Here is a 19,957-nt window from a genome sequence, read left to right as displayed (position 1 = left end):
TCTTTTAAACTTCATCCTAGTTTTAGAAGTGATTACTACCTTTATGTTTGCTTTTACTCATGAAATTTTTTTTCCATAATTGTCTTCTATTTATGCCCTTCCCACCCCAACACTTACAGAAGTCTCTTTAACACTTCTTGTAAGGCCCGTTTCAGCACTCCCTATACAAACATTTCAGCTACTGCTATGGAGCTCCACAGGATGGGCTAGAACTCTGTGATTGGGGGAGTGGGCGGGGTATCAGGAACAGATGAATAATCCGTGGGAGTCAGATGTGTGCTATCACCTGTATGACATCAGGAGCTTCCTCCTGATCTCCTCGTGGGAAAAGCACGGGCTTTGTAATAAGACAGACCGGAGTTGGAGTAGGGCTCCACCATTTCCTAGCTATGCAACCTTGGGCCTCAGTTTACTTATTGATAAGAACAAGGTGGTTGTCTCACATTTAAAAATGATAAAGTATGTAAAATGCTTACCGAATTGCTGAGGTAGCCATGGCAGTGCCAGGTGTCTGGTTGATTTATTGCACAGAATTTCTTCAGGCTTTCATTTTTCTTATTCTATATTCTGCCATTACAGCTTTGTCTTTCTGAAGCAGTTAATTAGCTACAGGCTGTCTCTATCACTCTCCCCGAAAAACAAGGGAGGGCAAGGTGTCAGTGACCTTTTAAGGACCTCCCCTTTTCATCTTCAGCTGTGCTGTTATCTTTAACTGGATAAATACCTCTGCCTTCTTCGTGGAGTTGTTTAGCCACTTTTCATTTGTGAAGAATGGAGGAAGAAAGTAGGAAGGAGGATGGACTGCCCAGAGTTACAAATATGTGGAAAGGATAGCTACGGTGGCGAAAGTAAAGTCTCAGGTCTCATTTTTTTGCTTTCCTACTTCGGGATTTGCCCCAATTGGCCCAATAACTCTATAATTTAGTCTTTTCTGCGCATGTCAAGGTCTTTTGTCCCTCGGCGGACACCGTTGCCAGCCAAAGCTATGTCTCCGCGCTTGCCGCCTTCGTAGGGTGCCGAATTGTACCTTTTTCCCCACGCGTGCCATGGCGAGCCGAGGGGCTCGTCAGCGCCTGAAGGGTAGCGGGGGCAGCGGTGGGGACACGGTCTCGGCCGCGGACAAGCTGCGGGAGCTGCTGTGCAGCCGTGAGGCGAGCGGCGCGGAGCCCCGGACCGAGTAGGTGTGCGGGCGCGGCGGGGGCGTGGCGGCCGGGCGGCTCCGCGCGGGGTGGCCCTGGAGGGTCTCCCCGGGCGGCGAGGGTCCAGCCTGGCTGCCTCTTCCCCTGGTCCTTCTGCTCTTCCTGGACGGGTCATGTCTGGTGTTCGCCCCACCCTGGGTCCCCCATCCTGGGTCCCGTGTTTCTTGAGAAGAAAGCCTGGAGGGAGGATCCGAGGCTGCTGGCCCAGGCCCAGAGCGGGCTGGTGTCGTGGTGTTTGAGGTGGCCGAGCCTCAGTGGGAGACGCTGGCAAGAGCAAAGAGCAGGCCTTTTCCGCCTGTCTCCCGTCAGTTTCCTTCATTGACCACAAAGTCCTAACCCCTTACTCTTCAGTGTGGGCCCCACAACCTCCGGCACCTACAACCGCCTCTCTCCCCAGGCCCGGGGCACTGCGGGTTAGGACCGCATTAAAGGAGGGGTCAACATATGGAATTGGAGGAGGTTATGTACTTTGCACAAATTAGGCCTCTGTGCATTTGAACAAGTGAGGAAATGAATAAAGATGTGGAAAGTAATGACCTTGTTAGAAGAAAGAAAAGGAGAACGGGAGCTTTGTGGCCTCCAAGGAGTGTCATCGAGGCAATGAAGTGTATGAATGACCTTACGCATTGAAAGCAGGAAGTAGAAAAAATAAGATTAATGAAGGTCTTGTCCCGTCTGTATTCTACTTAGAACAAACTTTTTAGGTGAATTACTTAAGTGTGCTTTGATGTCCTTGCTATTCTTGTCGTTTCTGTCTAGTTTCAGCCCTTCTAGTTAGGTCTTCCTGACACATCCTCTCTTTGCTTCTGAGCAGGTTATCTGGGAACAAAGCAGGACAAGTCTGGGCACCTGAAGGATCTACTGCTTTCAAGTGTCTGCTCTCAGCAAGGTTATGTGCTGCTCTCCTGAGCAACATCTCTGACTGTGATGAAACATTCAACTACTGGGAACCAGTAGGTGATTTCTTTCTTTCTTTCTTCCTTCCTTCCTTCCCCCCCCCCCCTTGATTTCACTGCTTGGGATCTTGTTGCCAATTAGGATACAAATAATATACAAGCGTGACTGGTAATAAAGCAACTTTATTTTTCTTTTTCTATTGTAAGCTGATGGTTTACCTGCCCTTGAAGGCCATAGGAAAATGGGGCTTTTTACAAAAAGATATAATTTGTAACTTTCTTAAAAATTTATTTTAAATCAAAATACTTCAAGATAATTTTTACAGTTAACAGCTACTACAACACTTAAAGGGAAAACAGTAGCTCTCTGTTCCACTTCTCATAGCCAAATCTTACTCCCTAGAGGTGACAAATTTCTTTCAACCCTTTTGGTTATTTTTTCTGATGTTTGCTAAAATAAAGTTATTAAATAATATGCTATACTGCTATTTTGTGATTTATATGTATATAAGTCTGACTCCCTATCACAAAATTCAGAGGTGAGATTTTCTGATCCCATTTTGCATTAAAAAAATGCTTAGTGTAGGTAGTTTAAGGCAAATACAAGGTTTAGAGTTTCTCTGTTTTGGCTAATGAGTATTTTATTTGTTTGAGAGAGAGCATGTGTGGTGGGGAGGGGCCAAAGCCCCCCCCCAGCATGCACGCAGACTCCCTGCTGAGGGACTCGATCCCAGGACCAGGAGATTTTGACCCAGCCAAAGGTAGATGTTTAACCGCCTGAGCCACCCAGGTGCCCCTTGGCTAACGAATATTTAAAAAAAAAAAAAAAAGTAAAATTAAAACTTCCTACATTGACCAAACAATAATCTTGTAGAAATTATAATGTCCTAATATTTTTCAGTATTGGGTCATTTTGATTCTTATCTATTAGTTTCGAATCTTGTTGAGAATGTCAGCATTTCTGTGTACCTTTGTCTTAATATTTTTGCTTGGAAACTTCACCTGTATGCTCTTAGCAAGGGTTTTTGGCCATTTTAACCCTAAATCTGTTCTGTACTTTCAGACACACTACCTCATCTATGGGAAGGGGTTTCAGACTTGGGAATATTCCCCAGTTTATGCAGTTCGCTCCTATGCTTACCTGTTGCTTCATGCCTGGCCAGCTGCATTTCATGCAAGAATTCTACAAACTAATAAGGTAAGGGCAGGCCAGCCTGGGAGTAATTACACCTGATGAAGAGATGAGTCTTTGGAACAGTTTTCAGAAAAGGACAAAATAGATTGGTAGGTAGGAGAGGACTTTTTTTTTTTTTTTTTTTTTTTTTTTTTTTTGAAGAGTAATCATTCATTCCACAACATTAATGGAGCAACTTTAAATTTTTGTTTTAATTCCAGGATAGTTAACATTGTTATTAGTTTCAGGTGTACAATATAGTGATTCAGCACTGCTGTATATTATTAGGTGCTTCATCAAGGTAAGTGTATTTTTAATTCCCATCACCTGTTTCGTTCCTCCCTGCATCCCCTTCCCTTTGGTAACCATCAGTTTGTTTTCCGTAGTTGAGTCTGTTTTTTTTGGTTTGTCTTTTTTTTTTTTTTTCTTTCGTTTCTTAAATTCCATAGGTGAGTGAAATCATATGGTATTTACATGTTTGCATATAGCAAGATTTCATTCTTTTTAATGGCCAAATAGTATTCCATTTTATGTATATACTGCCTCTTTATTCATCTATCGGTGGACCCTTGGGCTGCTTCCATAATTTGGCTATTGTAAGTAATGTTACAGTAAACACAGAGGTGCATATATCCTTTCAGTTTAGTGTTTTCATTTTCTTTGGGTAAATACCCAGTAGTGCAATTACTGGATCCTATGGTAGTTCTATTTTTAATTTTTTGAGGAACCTCCATACTGTTTTCCACAGTGGCTGCACCAGCTTGCATCCTACCAAGTACACATGAGTTCCTTTTACTCTACATCCTGACCAACACTTGTTTCTTGTGATTTCGACCAGTCTGACAGGTGTGAGGTGAAATCTCATTGTGGTTTTGATTTGTGAAGAGTGATGTTGAGCATCTTTTCATGTGTCCGTTGGCTATATGTATGTCTGGAGAAATGTCTATTCATGTCTTCTGGCCATTTGTTTTTAAAGATTTATTTTAGAAAGTGTGCACTGGGTGGGGGCGTGGCAGCAAAGGGAGAGGGGGAGAGAGAATACTGAAGCAGATTCCCTGCTGAGCTGGAAGCCCGACGCAGGGCTTGATCCCAGGACCCTGAGATCATAACCTGAGCTGAAATCAAGAGTTGACTGTTTAACCAGCTGAGCCACCCAGGTGCCCTGACCTTGCCCATTTTTTAAATTGGATTATTTGTTTTTTCCTTTATGTTGAGTTGTAGAAGTCTTTATATACTTTGGATACTAATAATGGACCAGATTTTGTCTGGTAGGCACTTTTAAGTGCTGTGGATGTAATTGGCCAAATCCCTGCCCTCATGGAATTTATAGGTTAGTGGGGAAGGTGAATATTGAACATGTAATTATAAATGCAGCGGGTCTTATGGAGGAAAAGTACAATGTGCAATGGGATAGCATATTAGGAGAGCCTGATTTAAACAGAGTGCTGAAGGATAGTTAAAAGTTAATGGAGACTTAACCTGATGATCTTTCAGAAATTTGACTGTGATAGGTCTTGGCATGGATATCTTTGGGTTTTTCCTGTTTGGAATTTACTAACCTTCTTGAATCTCTAGGCTTATGTCTTTTTGCCAAATTTGGGAAGATTTTAGCTGTTATTTTGCTTATACTTAGATAGCCCTGCCCTATTTCTCCTGTCTTGAGATTCCAATGATACCAATGTTAGATGTTTAATTATAGTCTCACAGGTCTCTAAGGCCCTATTCATTTTTTTTCCTACTGTTTTTTTCTGTGTTGATTGAGCAATTTCTAATCTTCCATGTCACTGATTGTTTCCTCTGTCCCCTCCATTCTGCTGTTGGGCCTCTTTGTTTAGCTTTTATTTTGACTGTGTTTTTTCAGTTTTAAAATTTCCATTTGGTTTATCTTTATATATTCTGTTTTACTGCAACTTTTTTTTTTTTCACGTTTCCAGTGTGTTCTTGATTGCTCATTAAAGCATTTTTACAACGGCTCCTTTAAAAGTTTGTCAGATAATTCTAACTTCTCATTTTGTTGGTATCTGTTGATTATTTTTATTCAGTTTGAGATTTTCCAAGTAATTTTCAGTTAAAATATGGGCATTTGGGGGATTATGAGACTCTGGATCTTATTCATGGGCCCAGCATGCTTCCTCTGCATCTGTGGGTCTTATTGAAGCCTTCTGTTTTGTCTGGCTGCTCTTGATACCACTCTAGCAGGAGAAATGGTCTTCTCCACCTTTGTTAGTGCCAGGTGGGGGTAGAAGTTGAGGTTCCTCACTAGGCCTTTACTCTCGTGGGCAGGATAGGGGTACTTCATTACTGCTAGGGTGGGGTGAGGATGTGAAGTCCAGACTTACCCAAGTGGTCTCCACTGACAGTGTGACCAGAGCGGGAGCTTGTTACCACCAGTGAGGATGGAAGTCCTGGCTTCCTACTGGGCCTTTGATGGCATGGGTGGGAGTTGGGCTAGATTCCCCCCGCCCCACTGAGTGCTTCGCTGGAGTCGAGTGGTTATTGTCTAAAGGTTTTCTGTCTTGTTAGGCTACCTCTTTCTTGGCCTTTTGGCAAGATCGACCACGCTTTGCTTGGTGTTTACAGTTACTGGCATTTCTAGCTGCTAACTTTTTTTTTTAAAGGTCAGGTGTTTTTTGTTTTTTTGTTTTTTTTTTTAAAGATTTTATTTATTTATTTGACAGAGACAGAGACAGTCAGCGAGACAGGGAACACAAGCAGGGGGAGTGGGAGAGGAAGAAGCAGGCTCCTAGCAGAGGAGCCCGATGTGGGGCTCGATCCCACAACACCGGGATCACGCCCTGAGCCGAAGGCAGACGCTCAACCGCTGTGCCACCCAGGCGCCCCAACTAGCTGCTAACTTCTTAAGTCTGGAATATAGAAGGTGAAAGAGAACCCAGGGAACTTACCATTATGTTTTTCCTCTGGTCTTAAAATGCCTAGGCAGTCTGCTACTTCCTCTCTATTATAGGTAAAGTAAACCTATGACAACTCAAGATAATGTCCAGAGTTTTTGGCTTTACATAGCAGGAGGCAAAGGGAAAAGTATGGCTAATCCATCTTCCATGAAGAAGTCCCTGATGAGGGAACTAGAAGGTGAGTAGGAATCATCTAGGTAAAGGAAGAATGGGGATGAGGGAAGAAAACCATGAGGCTGGGAAGAGGGCCAGCATGGCCTTCTTGTATAAATAGGCTTGATGCTTGGAAGAGACAGTGTGCAGTGGAGTGGGTTTCGTGATACTGAAAGGTAGGTGGAAACCAGATTTATACAACACCTGGCAGGCTCCAGTAAGCAGTTAGACTTTTTTTTTTTTTTTATATTTTATTTGACAGAGACAGCCAGTGAGAGGGGGAACACAAGCAGGGGGAGTGGGAGAGGAAGAAGCAGGCTTCCCGCCAAGTAGGGAGCCTGATGCAGGGCTTGATTCCAGGACGCTGGGATCATGACCTGAGCTGAAGGCAGACACTTAACAGCTGAGCCACCCAGGCACCCCAAGCAGTTAGACTTTTATTCTCTCCCCCCACCCCGAGGGTGTTCTGAAGCCATCCAGAGGTTTTAGAGGAGAGACATGATTGCATTTGCATTTTAGACTGATCAGAAAGGTAGCACCTTAGAAAGTGATAGAATTCTGTCCTTCCCTACCTAGTAGTTCATTTCTGGTTTTTTTGAACTTAGCAGAGGAAAGGTATATAGGAGAGGTCTTAGTGGAGAAATAACAATAAGCAATGTTTAAGGCTTTTGTGTCCTCTTGGGTATCCACTGTCACTTCCAATTTGATATGTTCAACAGAATCCTTCGTCTTCTATCACTCTTCCTCTTACATCAATGACATGAGCATGAAGCAGAACAGGAACGAAGATTTCCCTTGTTCTTCCTTATAATCTCCTTCCTGTCAGGTTCTGCCAATGGAAGCCAATAGGGGGCCACTAGACAAGGAGGAATTAGAGTTTACAGAGTCCTAGCCGCAGCATCATCATGCACAGTAGAGAGGGTGGGTTGTTGCTGAAAGATCATCTGGTAATAATTGGCGCCCCCTAGTGATGGTTACCTTTCCAGCTTCTTGCCACCCTAGGCAAGAATACCTTTGTTTTGTCTCCCTATGGATCTTGGTGTCTGTTTCTCCGAACTTTATACTCAGCAGTGCGATCCCATATATATATAGTTATATATCTATATCTATATATACATAAATATATCTACGTACCTATATCTATCTCTATATATAAATATATTTGATATTTCTGACTTGCTAATTTTTGCCCTTCTCATGTATGTGAAATGTTTCTCATTTCAATTGCATTTCTTTGATTACTTGTGAGGTGTAACATTTCATTTGTCATTCAGATTTCCTTTTCTGTGAATTACCTATTCACATCCTTTGGCTGTTTTTCAGTTGGGTTTTCTGGTTTTCTCTTCTGATTTGTGGAAGTTCTTAAGAGTAACCTCTTGTAGGTTTTAGATACTGGAAATCTTTTAGGCTGTCACCACTCTTTTGTTCTTGGACCTTGTGTTGAACAGAAATCTTTAATTTTGATTCAGTCAAGTCCATTAGTTTTTCACTGAATGATTGGGGGTTTTGGGTCTTTCTGAAAGAAATCCTTCATCACAGTTCACAAAGATGTTCTTAGGTATTTTCTTAGCTTATAATTTTACTTGTCACATATAGGGCTTTAATACATTTGAATATTTTTTATTTTTTTATTTTTTAGATTTTTTTTTTTATTTATTTTTCAACAGAGATAGAGACAGCCAGAGAGAGAGGGAACACAAGCAGGGGGAGTGGGAGAGGAAGAAGCAGGCTCACAGCAGAAGAGCCTGATGTGGGGCTCGATCCCATAACGCCGGGATCACGCCCTGAGCCAAAGGCAGGCGCTTAACCGCTGTGCCACCCAGGCGCCCCCATTTGAATATTTTTCAAAAAAGATTTTTAAGTAGTCTCTATACCCAGCATGGAGCTCGAACTCACAACCCCAAAATCAAGAGTTGCGTGCTCCACCGAGCCAGCCAGTCACTCCAGTTTGAATATTTTTTATAAATTGTTGGAAGATCCAGCTTTATTATTTTTTTGATGCAGTGAACTGGATTTTTCAGTATCATCTGCTAAATAACCCATCCCTTCTTTTCTGACTTGTAATACCGTATCTATCATATACCTTATTCCCACATGTATGGGTCTGTTTCTGGCCTCCTTATTCTAGGTCATTGGTCAAATTGTTAGTCATATATATGTAGTACTATTTTATTATGGGCTTTGTAGTGTGTGTGTATATGTGTGTGTTTAATATCTGGTTGATAAATTTCTCACCTTGTCCATTTTAAAATTTGTATTTAAAAATCATATCACAGTTTGCCCCTCTCCCAAATTCTGTTGGGTTTTGATTGGAGTTGCATTGAACTAAATGATAATCAGTATTTTTATAGGTTTGTCATTCCATCCTTGATATGGTTATCCATTTAGTCAGGTTTTCTGTATCCTCTAATAAAATTTTTAAATGTACCCATTTAAGTCTTACCAAGTCTTGAGTAGTTTAATGCCTACATTCTTCATACTTTCTGCTGCTGTTATGAAAGGAATCTTGTTTTTCTTTTTCCTTTCTTTTTTTTTTTTGGTGGTCATTGCTGATAAAGAGGAATACAACTGATTTTTATTTTTTAATCTAAGTCTTGCTGAATTTCCTCATTAGTGTCACTGGTTTATCAGGTGTATCTCTTGGATTCTCTTCCATCTGTGTAGGTAGTTTAGTTTCTTCCATTCCTTATACCTCATTTTTTTTCCCCTGTATCCTTTTGCACTGACCAGGATTTCTAGTTCTATGTTGAATGTTCATTGCTGTGAGGGCATTGTTGTCTGGCTTCCAAATATAATTTTTACATTAACTCAAGTTAATTTTTAATTTTATTTTTAAGATTTTAAGTAATCTTTACCCCTGATGTGGTGCTTGAACTTACAACCCCAAGATCACACATGTTCTTCTGACTAAGCCAGCCAGGTGCCCCTAATTTTTAATTTTCTAAATGTTTTCTACTTTCCCCAATTAGATGAAGGGTCCTTACATGTGTAAATACTTTGTACTAAAATTATCTGAATTCCTAGCAGCATCTAGAATAGTAGTTTCGTGTATACTAGGTTTTCAGTATGTTTCTATTAATGAATCTGGCATGTATTGGATTGCTTTATTGAACTCTGTTAGGAATTTTTTGGTTATAGGGATGAAAATGGGAAGTATTTCTAAGTTACATGCAGTAATACTAATGATATATATTTAAGTAATGCTTACATTCTGAAGTATTCAATGCTCTTAAATATACCAGTGCACTGTAGTATGTAAGGTATTAAGTATAAACACTATTATTATGTTTATTTTTTTAAATTGATGTTCTTATGAAATTAATAAAACCACATTACAGGTGTTTGGAAGATAGGAGGGAAAGTATACACCTAAGTCCCAGCAGCCTGATACAGCCACCTTTAGCATTTTACTATACTTCATTTCAGTCATTTCATATGCTTCTGACTTCCAAAGCTGTAATTCTGATGGGTAAATAATAGTGTAGTGTGTATTTTTACCTGGTATTGAATAATTATCTGTAATTATCAATATATTATGGTAATGTTTGTTGAATGTATGAGTTTCATATCATATGAATTTTTCCACTGTTGCTGTAACTGAATTTCAAGATCTGTGTAACAGTCAACGAAATATATGTGCATAATTGAAACATTCCCCCATCATCAGATGTTGTGTAGTTTTTTTTTTTTTTTTAAGCAGTTTTTCTAATGTAATAGTGCTGCACTTACCATTTTCATGACTAGAACTAACCTTCCCTGCTTAGTTCATGTTACTTCTGTGAGCTGGACTCATAGGTGTACTGGGTCTAGGGGTAGGAATACATATATGGTACATACTGCTTTTCAAAAAGATTATGCCAATTCACAGTGTTACTAATGACAAATGAAGGTGGTTTCATCTTGAAGAGTTTTCTTGTTTCTGTGACTTCTGTTTTCTTGTCCTGGGTTTCTTTCAGATTCTTGTCTTCTACTTTTTACGATGTCTCCTGGCTTTTGTGAGCTGTATCTGTGAACTTTACTTTTACAAGTGAGTATAAGAGCTTTGCTTCTAAAAGTGCTATGATGGAAGCCCAATCTAGCATAAGATTTTTTTCTGATCATAAGCAGTGTTTATAATAGAAAAAACTTCCTCGTAGCTCCTAATGCAATATTTGAAGAATACTATATCTTCTCATTTTATTGACATATAATTGAAATATGACATTTTGTCAATCTAAGATGTACAACATTATTTGATAAATGTATATGTCGTGAAATACCACAGTAAGGTTAGTTAACACATCCAATGCTTCATACTTTGTGTGTGATAAGAACATGTAAGATTTGCTGTTAGCAACTTTCAAGTATGTTAATAATGTATCATTAACTATAGTCACCAAGCTGTATACTGGATCCCCCAAGACTTACTCATCTTCTAACTGGAAGTTTGTACACTTTGGCCACTGTCTCCTAATCTGTCTCTTCCCTACCCCCTGCTTCCCCAGGCCCTGGCAACCACCATTCCATTCTGTTTCCACAAGGTTGGCTTTTTTAGATTTCACATGTGAGATCATACAGTACTTGTCTTTCACTGTCTGACATTTCACTTAGCATAATGCCCTCGAGGTCCATCCACATGTTTCAAGTGGTAGGATTTCCTTTTTAAATTTGACTGAAAATATTCTGTTGTACACGTATACCACATTTTCTTTAGCCATTCATTCATAGATGGACATTTAGGTTGTTTCTGTGTCTTGGCTGTTGTGAATAGTACTGCAGTAAAAATGGGGGTACAGATATCCCTTTGAGGTAGTGATTTCATGTCCTTCAGACGTATACCCTGAAGTGGGATTGCTGGATCACATGGTAATTCTGTTTTTAATTTTTTGAGGAGAGAAGTGGGACTTCTTGTTTTGAAACAAACCATTGGAGGGGAATACTTCTAATTATCACTTTCCTTTCTAAGGTTCATAAGTTCCATATCTTCATATAAAGCTAGGTTAATATATGGGTAACTGGTGTTTTATTTGGTAGGATTTAGTAGAGCCTTATTTTTGGTTGCAAGATACAGAATCATGATTTACCTCTTCTCCTTGAGCTTAGATTATAGGAAAGCATTCCCATTGTTGGGACTCACTGCTCTTACTTGCACCCAGTACATTGTCTTTCACCAAGTACCTATTGGTTGATTGAATATTAGTGGAAGTATTAAGTTTTTAAGTGTTGGAGTAGTAAAAATAGCCATTTTTTTACATGCAACCTAACATTTTAATAATGCTTTAAAAGGTATTTAGACTTAATAATCATTATTAATGTCCCCACTGGAAAACAGCTAAAAATGTCAGATACAAAAATTCTTTAGTCTTGACTCTGGGTGGTGCAGAAGAGAAGAAAGCAAGCCAGTGCTATCTTTGAGGATTGTAACCATACATTGGTTTTTTGTTTGTTTTGTTTTTTTAGATTTTATTTTTGATTTGACAGCGAGAGGGAAACACAAGCAGGGGGAGTGGGAGGGGGAGATGTGGGGGCTCGATCCCAGGACCCTGAGATCAGGACCTGAGCTGAAGGCAGAGACTTAACGACTGAACCACCCAGGCACCTCTACGTTGGTCTTCAAATTGGTTCAGGACTGAATTCACATCACTTTACATGATCCCCCCCAAATCCCAAGTTGAGAATTTATTTCAAATTGTTCTGGGTTGGTAGTACTCCTAGGTATCTGGCAAAAACAAATGGAGGGTTTCTTCAGAGAAACGCGTCTTTAACCCAGGTGTCAAAGAATTATTAAGAAAGTTCTAGTGAACAAGAGATAATAAAAATCACAAAGCACGGACGAGATAAGCAGAAATAACAGCTGACCCGTAAAACGTCATTTATTAGGAATTACTAAAATAACATAAAATAAATATATTTGATATTTCTAAAGAAATAAGGGATTGAAAACATGAATAAGAAACAAGAGTCTAACCTCCTTTTCACTCTATGGATTATTTAGAGAATGGGAGGAAATATTTGCAAAGCATAATCTGAATACAGATCAATTGCAAAATCTATAAGGAACTCCTACAACTCAATAGCAAAAACCCTCTATTAATCTGATTAAAAATGGACTAAGAACATCAATAGACATTTTTTAAAGATGTGCACTTAGTAGGTATATGAAAAGATAGTGTCACTAATTATCAGAGAAATGCCAGTCAAAACCACAGTGAGCTATAACTTCATACTTGTTAGAATGGCTCCTATCAAACCAAAAAAAAAAAACATGAATAGGTGTTGGCAAGGACGTAGGATTGGAACCTGTGTGCCCTGTTGGTGGGAATGCAAGATGGCATAGCCACTGTGCAAAACTGTATGGAGATTCCTCAAAAAACTGAAAATAGAACTACCATATGATCCAGCAATCCAACTTTTGGGTGCTTATCTAAAAGAATTGAAACAGGATCTGGAAGAGGTATCTGCGCTTCCATGTTCTTTGTAGCATTATTCACAATAGCCAAGATTGGAAACAACTTGTGTCTATTGACTAATAAATGGGGGAAAACGTGGTATATACATAGAATGGGATATTCAGTCTTGAAGGAAATCCTGCAGTGTGACAACATGCATGAGCCTTGAGGATGTTGTGCTAAGAGAGCTAACCAGTTACAGGTGGATAAACACTGCATGATTCCATTTACGGGATTCTAAAATAGTCCAACTCATGGAACCAAAGCATAGATTGGTGGTTGCCAGAGGCTGGGCAGAGGGGTAAATGGGAAGTTGCTAATCAATGGGTATAAAATTTCAGTTGTGTTAGATGAGTAAGTTTTAGAGAGCTACTGCACATGTGTGTGGGTAGTTAACAGTACTGTGTTGTATGCTTAAAAATCTGTTAAGAGGGTAAGACCCCCTGTTCTTACCACGATACAATAAAGAAGATAAAAAAAGAAATGAGACTACGAAGATAACCCAGCAGATCTGAGAAAGAACCAAACAGAACTTCTAGAAATGAAAGTTGCATAATTGATACTTAAAATGCAGTGGTTAATTTGAATGGCTAGACACTAATATGTGAACTAGAAGATTGATCTGAAGAACTCAGAATGAAGTACAGAGTGACAGGGAAATGTAAGGGAAATATGAAGATGTTAAACATGTATTGACAGATTCATTCAGATTCTAGGAGATGATAGAATGGGGAGAGGCAGTATTTAGGGAAGTAATAGCTAAGAATTTCCACAATTGATGGAAAAAAAAGATGTTAATTCGTAGGTTCAGGGAGCCTAACATATCCTGAGTTGGTTGGATAAGAAATTAGTGAAACCACGTAGAACACCAAGGGGAAAGAAGATCTTCAAAGTTGAGAGAACTAGAGAATACCTACAAAGGAATGTTAGAGTGACAGAAGCTGTCTCAAAGCCAGAAGATAAAAAAACAAACAAACAAACAAAAAAAACAAAGTGCTCAGAGAAAACGATTGTCATCCTAAAATTGTGTACTCAGCTAAGCCATTTTTTAGGACCAAGAGCTTAGTAAGGCTTTTCAGAAAAAAAAAAAGGGGGGGGGAATTTTCCATTAACAGATCCTCATTCAAGGAACTTACAGAGGATTTACTTAGGAAGAAGCAAAATTACTTCAGAAAGCAGCTCTGAGATGCACGAAGGAACCCAAGCCAGCAGACTGTTAACACAGGTGTATGTCTGCACAAACGTGGACTACTGGAAGCAGTGATCATTCCTAAGAATGTTTACAGGGTTAAAAACCTCCAAGAAGGAAGTGAAGGAAGTGTGTAACTGCTTGGGTTTGAGAAACAGGGACTTAGACACCCGCTTATTAATGCTTCGTGTGTCTCCTCATCTTTTTGTCTAACTACCATTTATCGAGCAACTCTGTTCCAGGCACTCTTCTGAGCACTTTTCCATGCGTTGTCCTCACAGAAGTCTGAAAAAGTAAGCATTCTCATTATCCTTACTTGACAGGTGAGGAATCTGACAGGGATTTTGTCGCTAGACCAGGGTACCACTGCTAGTAAGTCGCGGAGCCCAAGTTTGAGCCTGTGCTCATCTGAATCAGGGACCTGTTACTTTTCCACTACATCATGCTGTTGTCCTGTTGAGAGTAAACGTGATCTTAGCACGGAAAAGACACATTTCTTCTTAGGTAGAGAGCTGCTCTTCTGCTTAAAGAGTAAGAATGTTTGGGTTTGTCTTGCACTCAAAATTGCTAACAAGCCTGTCCGGGCAGTTCTGTGTGTGACTAGATCTTCGGTGTTCTCTGGGATATAGGCATATTTTTTCCTTTGATTTGAAATGTTTGTCCTTAAGATTTGCTGTGCTGAAGGTCTTTTCCTTTCTCCTAGGGCTGTGTGCAAGAAGTTTGGGCTGCATGTGAGTCGAATGATGCTAGCCTTCTTGGTTCTTAGCACTGGCATGTTTTGCTCCTCATCAGGTGAGTAAAAGGGCAGGTGACGGTGTAATAGGTGCACTGATCGTTCACAGCTGCATTGAAAGGGAGAACTTGTCTAGGCGTAGGTAATGTTTGGATAGCATAGCAGTAATTTACAGAGCACTGTTACCTACATGATCTTCGTCAACCCTTACAGCAGTTTTGTGTTAGGGATAAGACAAATTTTCCATTTTTGCAGATGAGGACGTGGAAATTGAGAAAAGTGAAATGACTTACTGGGAGGCAAAGAACTCATAAATGGCAGAGCTTTCTGTTCATGTCACTTTCTATTACATTATTGTATTTTTTAAAAATCACCATAAGGCTGAAAAACCCCAGCACCCTCTGCCTTTCCTTGCTGTTAGGGGAAGAAAAAATAATTTTGTTATCTTGCTCTTGTTTGTGTCTAAAAACCCTATTCTTCATGGTTCTGCTTTCTGCCCATTATTTGCAACGTATTCTATAAAGGCATGCATCCTCTGTTGGGCTTTTTTTTTTTTTTTTAAAAACAAAACAAAACAGTACACTTAAAGAGAATTAGAATATAACCTTAGAGTGGTGGCTTGCAAGCTGTGTTGCCATTGAACATTTCTGTTCTCTGAGCCATGGTGGCCTGTTGCCAAAAGGTAGCCTGTTTCCACTTCTCTGGAAAAATTAAGCTACTAGATATAATTATCTCAATTTTAACCTCTGTGTGTACCAGAATCTAGTATAACACTAAACATGCCCCAAAATAGCATCCAGCACAAAAATGTATATTTAATTTCGTTGACTGTATCAAAACCTGTGTGGTTGTGCAGAGACCTGAGGTCTCTTTACCTGAGTAACTTTGAGAGTCACTGTTCTCATGGAGACTGTGCTCTGCCCTCCAGGCCGGCAGAGACCTCCAATTCCTCTGTTCCTTTTGTCCTCTACATCGGCAGCCATAACTGACAACTTCGGACAATATCAGTATTGGTTAGCATTTACCTGTGAAGGTTGTACCTCGTTGTTTTTGTTTTTTTTTTTTTTTTTTTTGTTACTTTGCTACTCCTAAAGTTGATTCATACGAGAGGGAGATACTAGCTTTGTCATCTCAGCTGAGAGAGAGAAGGCACAGAGAAGTTCGAGGCGTCCTTTGATACATAGCCTCTAAACCCTTTACTGAGTTTGGGAGATTATATGGCCTGTTTGTGGTCCTTGCCTAGTGCTGATGTTTCTTCCCTAGTGCTAGGTGAAGCAGGCTTGTACAGCTTGGAGAGGCAGATCTGCATTTTTTTGTGTAGAATTGTTTAAAAATGCTGATTAAATGTCACTGTTGCAGAGACCCTGAAAGTACTCAGTCCTCTACTGTTTACTACAAGAAAGTAGTGCTGGACAGAAGTAATTAGGGAACTATCTATGTCCGTCGATGCAGGATGCAAAGCAGGGTTGCCATCCAATATTTGGCCCTTGAGAAGGCCCCCCCAGAATTCCTGTGGGGTAAAGGTTAGTGCCAGGACAGTCTCAGAAGACTATCAGAAGGTAAACTGCTTCAGAAATAGATAGTAAACAATGGCACTAAGTTTCTTGAAGCCTATTCCCTGCCTGAAAATATAGCCTGGAATTCTCTAAGTTTTGGGGTACAGACCAGGAGAGGAATGGCGTGCTTGGCATTGTATAACTAGGCATGTGTTGGTACCTAAAAAAAAAACAAGAGTGAGAAAATAAGAAAAATCATTGAAGTTAATTTTTTTCTTTTTTTTTTTTTTTGGAGGAGTATCCCTTTACTGCACAATTCTAGTATGTTCCTCAAAATGTGTTCCTGGTTATTGACATCGTGCAATGTGGGTAAATTTTTAATAACACCTAATAAACCTCAAACTCTTGTCCCTCTCCCTGTTCCCTGTTTCTTTATTCTTGCAGCCTTCCTTCCTAGCAGCTTCTGTATGTATACCACGTTGGTAGCCATGACTGGCTGGTATATGGACAAGACTTCTGTTGCTGTGCTTGGAGTAGCTGCTGGAGCTATCTTAGGCTGGCCATTCAGTGCTGCTCTTGGGTAAGGGACTAACACAGTTCATCTGCCTATATCCCTGGGCACATAGTAAATCTCTGTGTTAGCTTATCTCCATGTTGCCTGGTTACGACCTAAAGTTACAGGAATGAATTGGATTTGTAGAGATTATGGGAAATGGAAGAATATTTCTCTTGGTGCATATTGTTGATTAATTCTAATGAGAATATTAACTATTAAGCCTCTGCTGTATGTTAGCTGCTGCTAAACCCCTTATAAACTTTTATTCCTGAGCCTTACAACAGCTTTGCAGGAGAAATACAATCATTAGTGCTTTATTTATTTATTTTTTTAAATATTTGAGAGCGCACGTGCACATGCACGAGTCGGGGGAGGAGCAGCAGGAGAGGGCCCAGCAGACTCTGAGCTGGGCTTGATCCCAGGACCTTGAGATCACTACCTGAGCCAAGATCAAGAATCAGTTGCTTAACGGACTGAGCCACCTAGGTGCCCTAATCATTAGTGCTTTATAAATGAGAAAATAGAGTCCAAGAGGGTAGCTTGCCTTTACGATTGTGTTTGCTGGGGTGCCTGGGTGGCTTACTCGGTTAAGTGACTGACATTGATTTCAGCTCAGGTCGTGATCTCAGGGTTGTGAGATTGAGCCCCGCATTAGTCTCTGTGCTCAGCATGGAGTCTGCTCCAGATACTCTTTCCCTTTGCCCTTCTCCCTGCTCGCTTGCTCTCAATATAAAAAAAGTCTTAAAAAAAATTTGCTTTTGGACCCAGGCCTCCCCGACTTTGCCGCTGATGTGTTTTCCACATCACTCTGTGCTGTGCATTTCACTCACGAGGCCTGAAAAAGGACTTTCCCTGCTGTCTTTTTTTTTTTTTTTTTTAAAGATTTTATTTTTTTTATTTGACAGAGATAGAGACAGCCAGCGAGAGAGGGAACACAAGCAGGGGGAGTGGGAGAGGAAGAAGCAGGCTCATAGCAGAGGAGCCTGATGTGTTGCTCGATCCCATAACGCCGGGATCACGCCCTGAGCCGAAGGAAGACGCTTAACCGCTGTGCCACTCAGGTGCCCCTCCCTGCTGTCTTAAGTTCTTGCCTCAGCAGCTTTGTTCCCATAGGCCCATAGTATTACTCATTCCTCTTGTGTTCCTTGTTCCCACCACTTCTGCTGTGGTCTGTGCTGCCTTCACTTCTTACCTGCACTGCTAGTAACTTAGAAAAATACTGTACTTTGATGTTAAGGTTATTATAGTACAGTTGACCCTTGAACAACTTGGGGGTTAGGGGTGCTGACCCCCTGCACTGTTGAAAACCTACATGTCACTTTCGGCTCCCCAGAAACTTTATAATAGCCTATTGTTGACAGAAGCCTTACCAATAACTTAGTCAATTAATGTGTATGTTGTATGTATTATGTATTCTTATAATAAAGTAAGCTAGAGTGATGAAAATATTACTGTTAAAATAAAAGATATAGTTACAGAACTGTGCTGTATTTATAAAAACAAAAACAACCTACGTATATGTGGACCCACACAGTTTAAACCAGTGTTGTTTAAAAGTCAACTGTAGTAGTATATTTTTATTAAAAAAGTTCCAGTTTGTATGAGGTGAAATGAATTCTTAATTTTCTTTTCCCTAGCCTAATCTTCAAAGATAGTCACTAATACTTTTGTATATATCTTTCCAGAAATTGTCCTTATGTGTGTAAATGCACACACGTGTATGTGCATACATACCATAAATTCTTAAATAGAATTATCCTGTAACTGTATATGTCTTCTATTGTACATAGACTTAAATTATTCTTTGTGTGGGTTGCATAGCATTCTGACCATAATTTAGCCATTACCTTATTGGTAGATGTGTAGTTTTCAGTTTTTTTGCTATGAGGTACAATGGTTCAGTGAACATTTTTGTACATATGTCTGTACATTTATGGATATTTATGAGGTAAGTTTTTAGAAGGAGAGTTGCTAAGAAGATAGGTATTCTAAATTTCCTTAATTGTCTTTTAAAGGTTGGTTTCCCCACCTCCAGTTTTTTCTTCTATTTTGCATATCATCAAATTTTTAAGATTTTGTGTGAGGCCCTCTTCTATCTTTTCTCCTTTCAACCATCTTGATGATTCCCATATCCTAAATCCAGTGCAGTCATCTCATATATTCCTGGTTGCCTATTAGATATCTCTTTTTCTATAGCTAAACATTTACAAAACTGAGCTCATAATCTTCTCTCTATATCTGTTCCTTTACCTGTGTTTCTATCCCAATAAATGATACCACGATCTACTCAGTGCTGAACCAGGAACCCGAAAATTATCTGTGACTCTTTTTCTCTTTCCTGTATCCTATTTATTGTACCTCCTGAGTTATCTTGAATCCGACTACTGCTCTTCACCTCTGCTCCTGGATTACCACACAGCCTCCTGAATGTTCTTCCCATCTCTAGGCTTGATCTCTGTAAATCTCTCCACAATCAAACTAGAGGTTTTGTCCTGAAATGCAGATATGATTGTATCACTCCCTGGTTTGTTTTAAACTCTATAATAGCTTCCCTAGTCCTCTGTGTCACAGAGGTTGGCAGCCTGTGGCCTGTGGGCCCAGCCGGCCCTGTTTTGTACAGCCCAAGAACTAAGAAGTTGTTACATTATAAAGGGTTAACAACACACACACATTACCGACAGACTCGCACAGAATATGCAACAGAGACCATATGTGGCCTCTAAGGCCTAAAATACATACTGTTAGGTCCTTTAAATAAAATGCTTGCCGCCCCTTGTTCTGTGGTATCCAGATTCTAACATGACCCACAAAGTCCCGATCTTCCCTCCTTTTTACCTCTACAGCCTTTTTTGTCAGTTCCTCTGTTCCTTTTACTCTGCACCATTGACATTGAACTTTGTGAGTTCTTCAGATCCCTCTGGGTGGTATGTTTTGATTGGTCTGCATTTAGCTGAGATAAGGGATTTTAGGATCACTATCAGCTTACCTTCATTTATTGAATACTTTGTGTTAGGCACTGCTGATACTTCGATAAAGAAGACAGTTACGGTTCCTGCTCTCTTGGAGGTTAGTAGGAAAGACAGACATTGAGCAAATAACTAAAAATATGATTTAGCAAAGGAGAAGTAGAGATGCCATGGAAATGTAACTAGTTGGGCAGAAAAAAATGAAAACACAAATGTTTTTTTTTTTTTTTTTTTTTTTTTTTTTGGGGTTTTATT

General features: G+C 39.9%; 1 protein-coding gene across 10 annotated transcripts in view; it reads left to right on the top strand.

The window, feature by feature from the left end:
- The first annotated feature begins 944 nt into the window (after nt 1-944).
- ALG9 (ALG9 alpha-1,2-mannosyltransferase) overlaps nt 945-19,957 on the top strand; it is a 104,971-nt gene continuing 85,958 nt past the window's right edge. For 7 of the 10 annotated variants that reach the window (XR_004627004.1, XR_004627005.1, XR_004627001.1 and 4 more), the window contains exons 1-7: nt 946-1,177; nt 2,014-2,152; nt 3,159-3,293; nt 10,291-10,361; nt 14,194-14,244; nt 14,655-14,743; nt 16,625-16,760. Coding sequence is in view for 4 of the 10 variants with exons in the window: in XM_034665738.1 (XP_034521629.1) it covers nt 1,047-1,177; nt 2,014-2,152; nt 3,159-3,293; nt 10,291-10,361; nt 14,194-14,244; nt 14,655-14,743; nt 16,625-16,760 (752 nt within the window). In the remaining 6 variants the exon portion in view is untranslated. Of the gene's footprint in view, nt 1,178-2,013; nt 2,153-3,158; nt 3,294-10,290; nt 10,362-14,193; nt 14,245-14,654; nt 14,744-16,624; nt 16,761-19,957 lie in introns of all 10 variants that reach the window. The other 3 variants (XM_034665740.1, XM_034665741.1, XM_034665739.1) reach the window with 2 other exon arrangements.

This window comes from Ailuropoda melanoleuca, chromosome 8 (assembly GCF_002007445.2).
Source record: "Ailuropoda melanoleuca isolate Jingjing chromosome 8, ASM200744v2, whole genome shotgun sequence".
NCBI classification, from domain to species: domain Eukaryota; kingdom Metazoa; phylum Chordata; class Mammalia; order Carnivora; family Ursidae; genus Ailuropoda; species Ailuropoda melanoleuca.
Note: the sequence above shows the minus strand (reverse complement) of the source record. Positions and strands in the feature narration are given on the sequence as shown.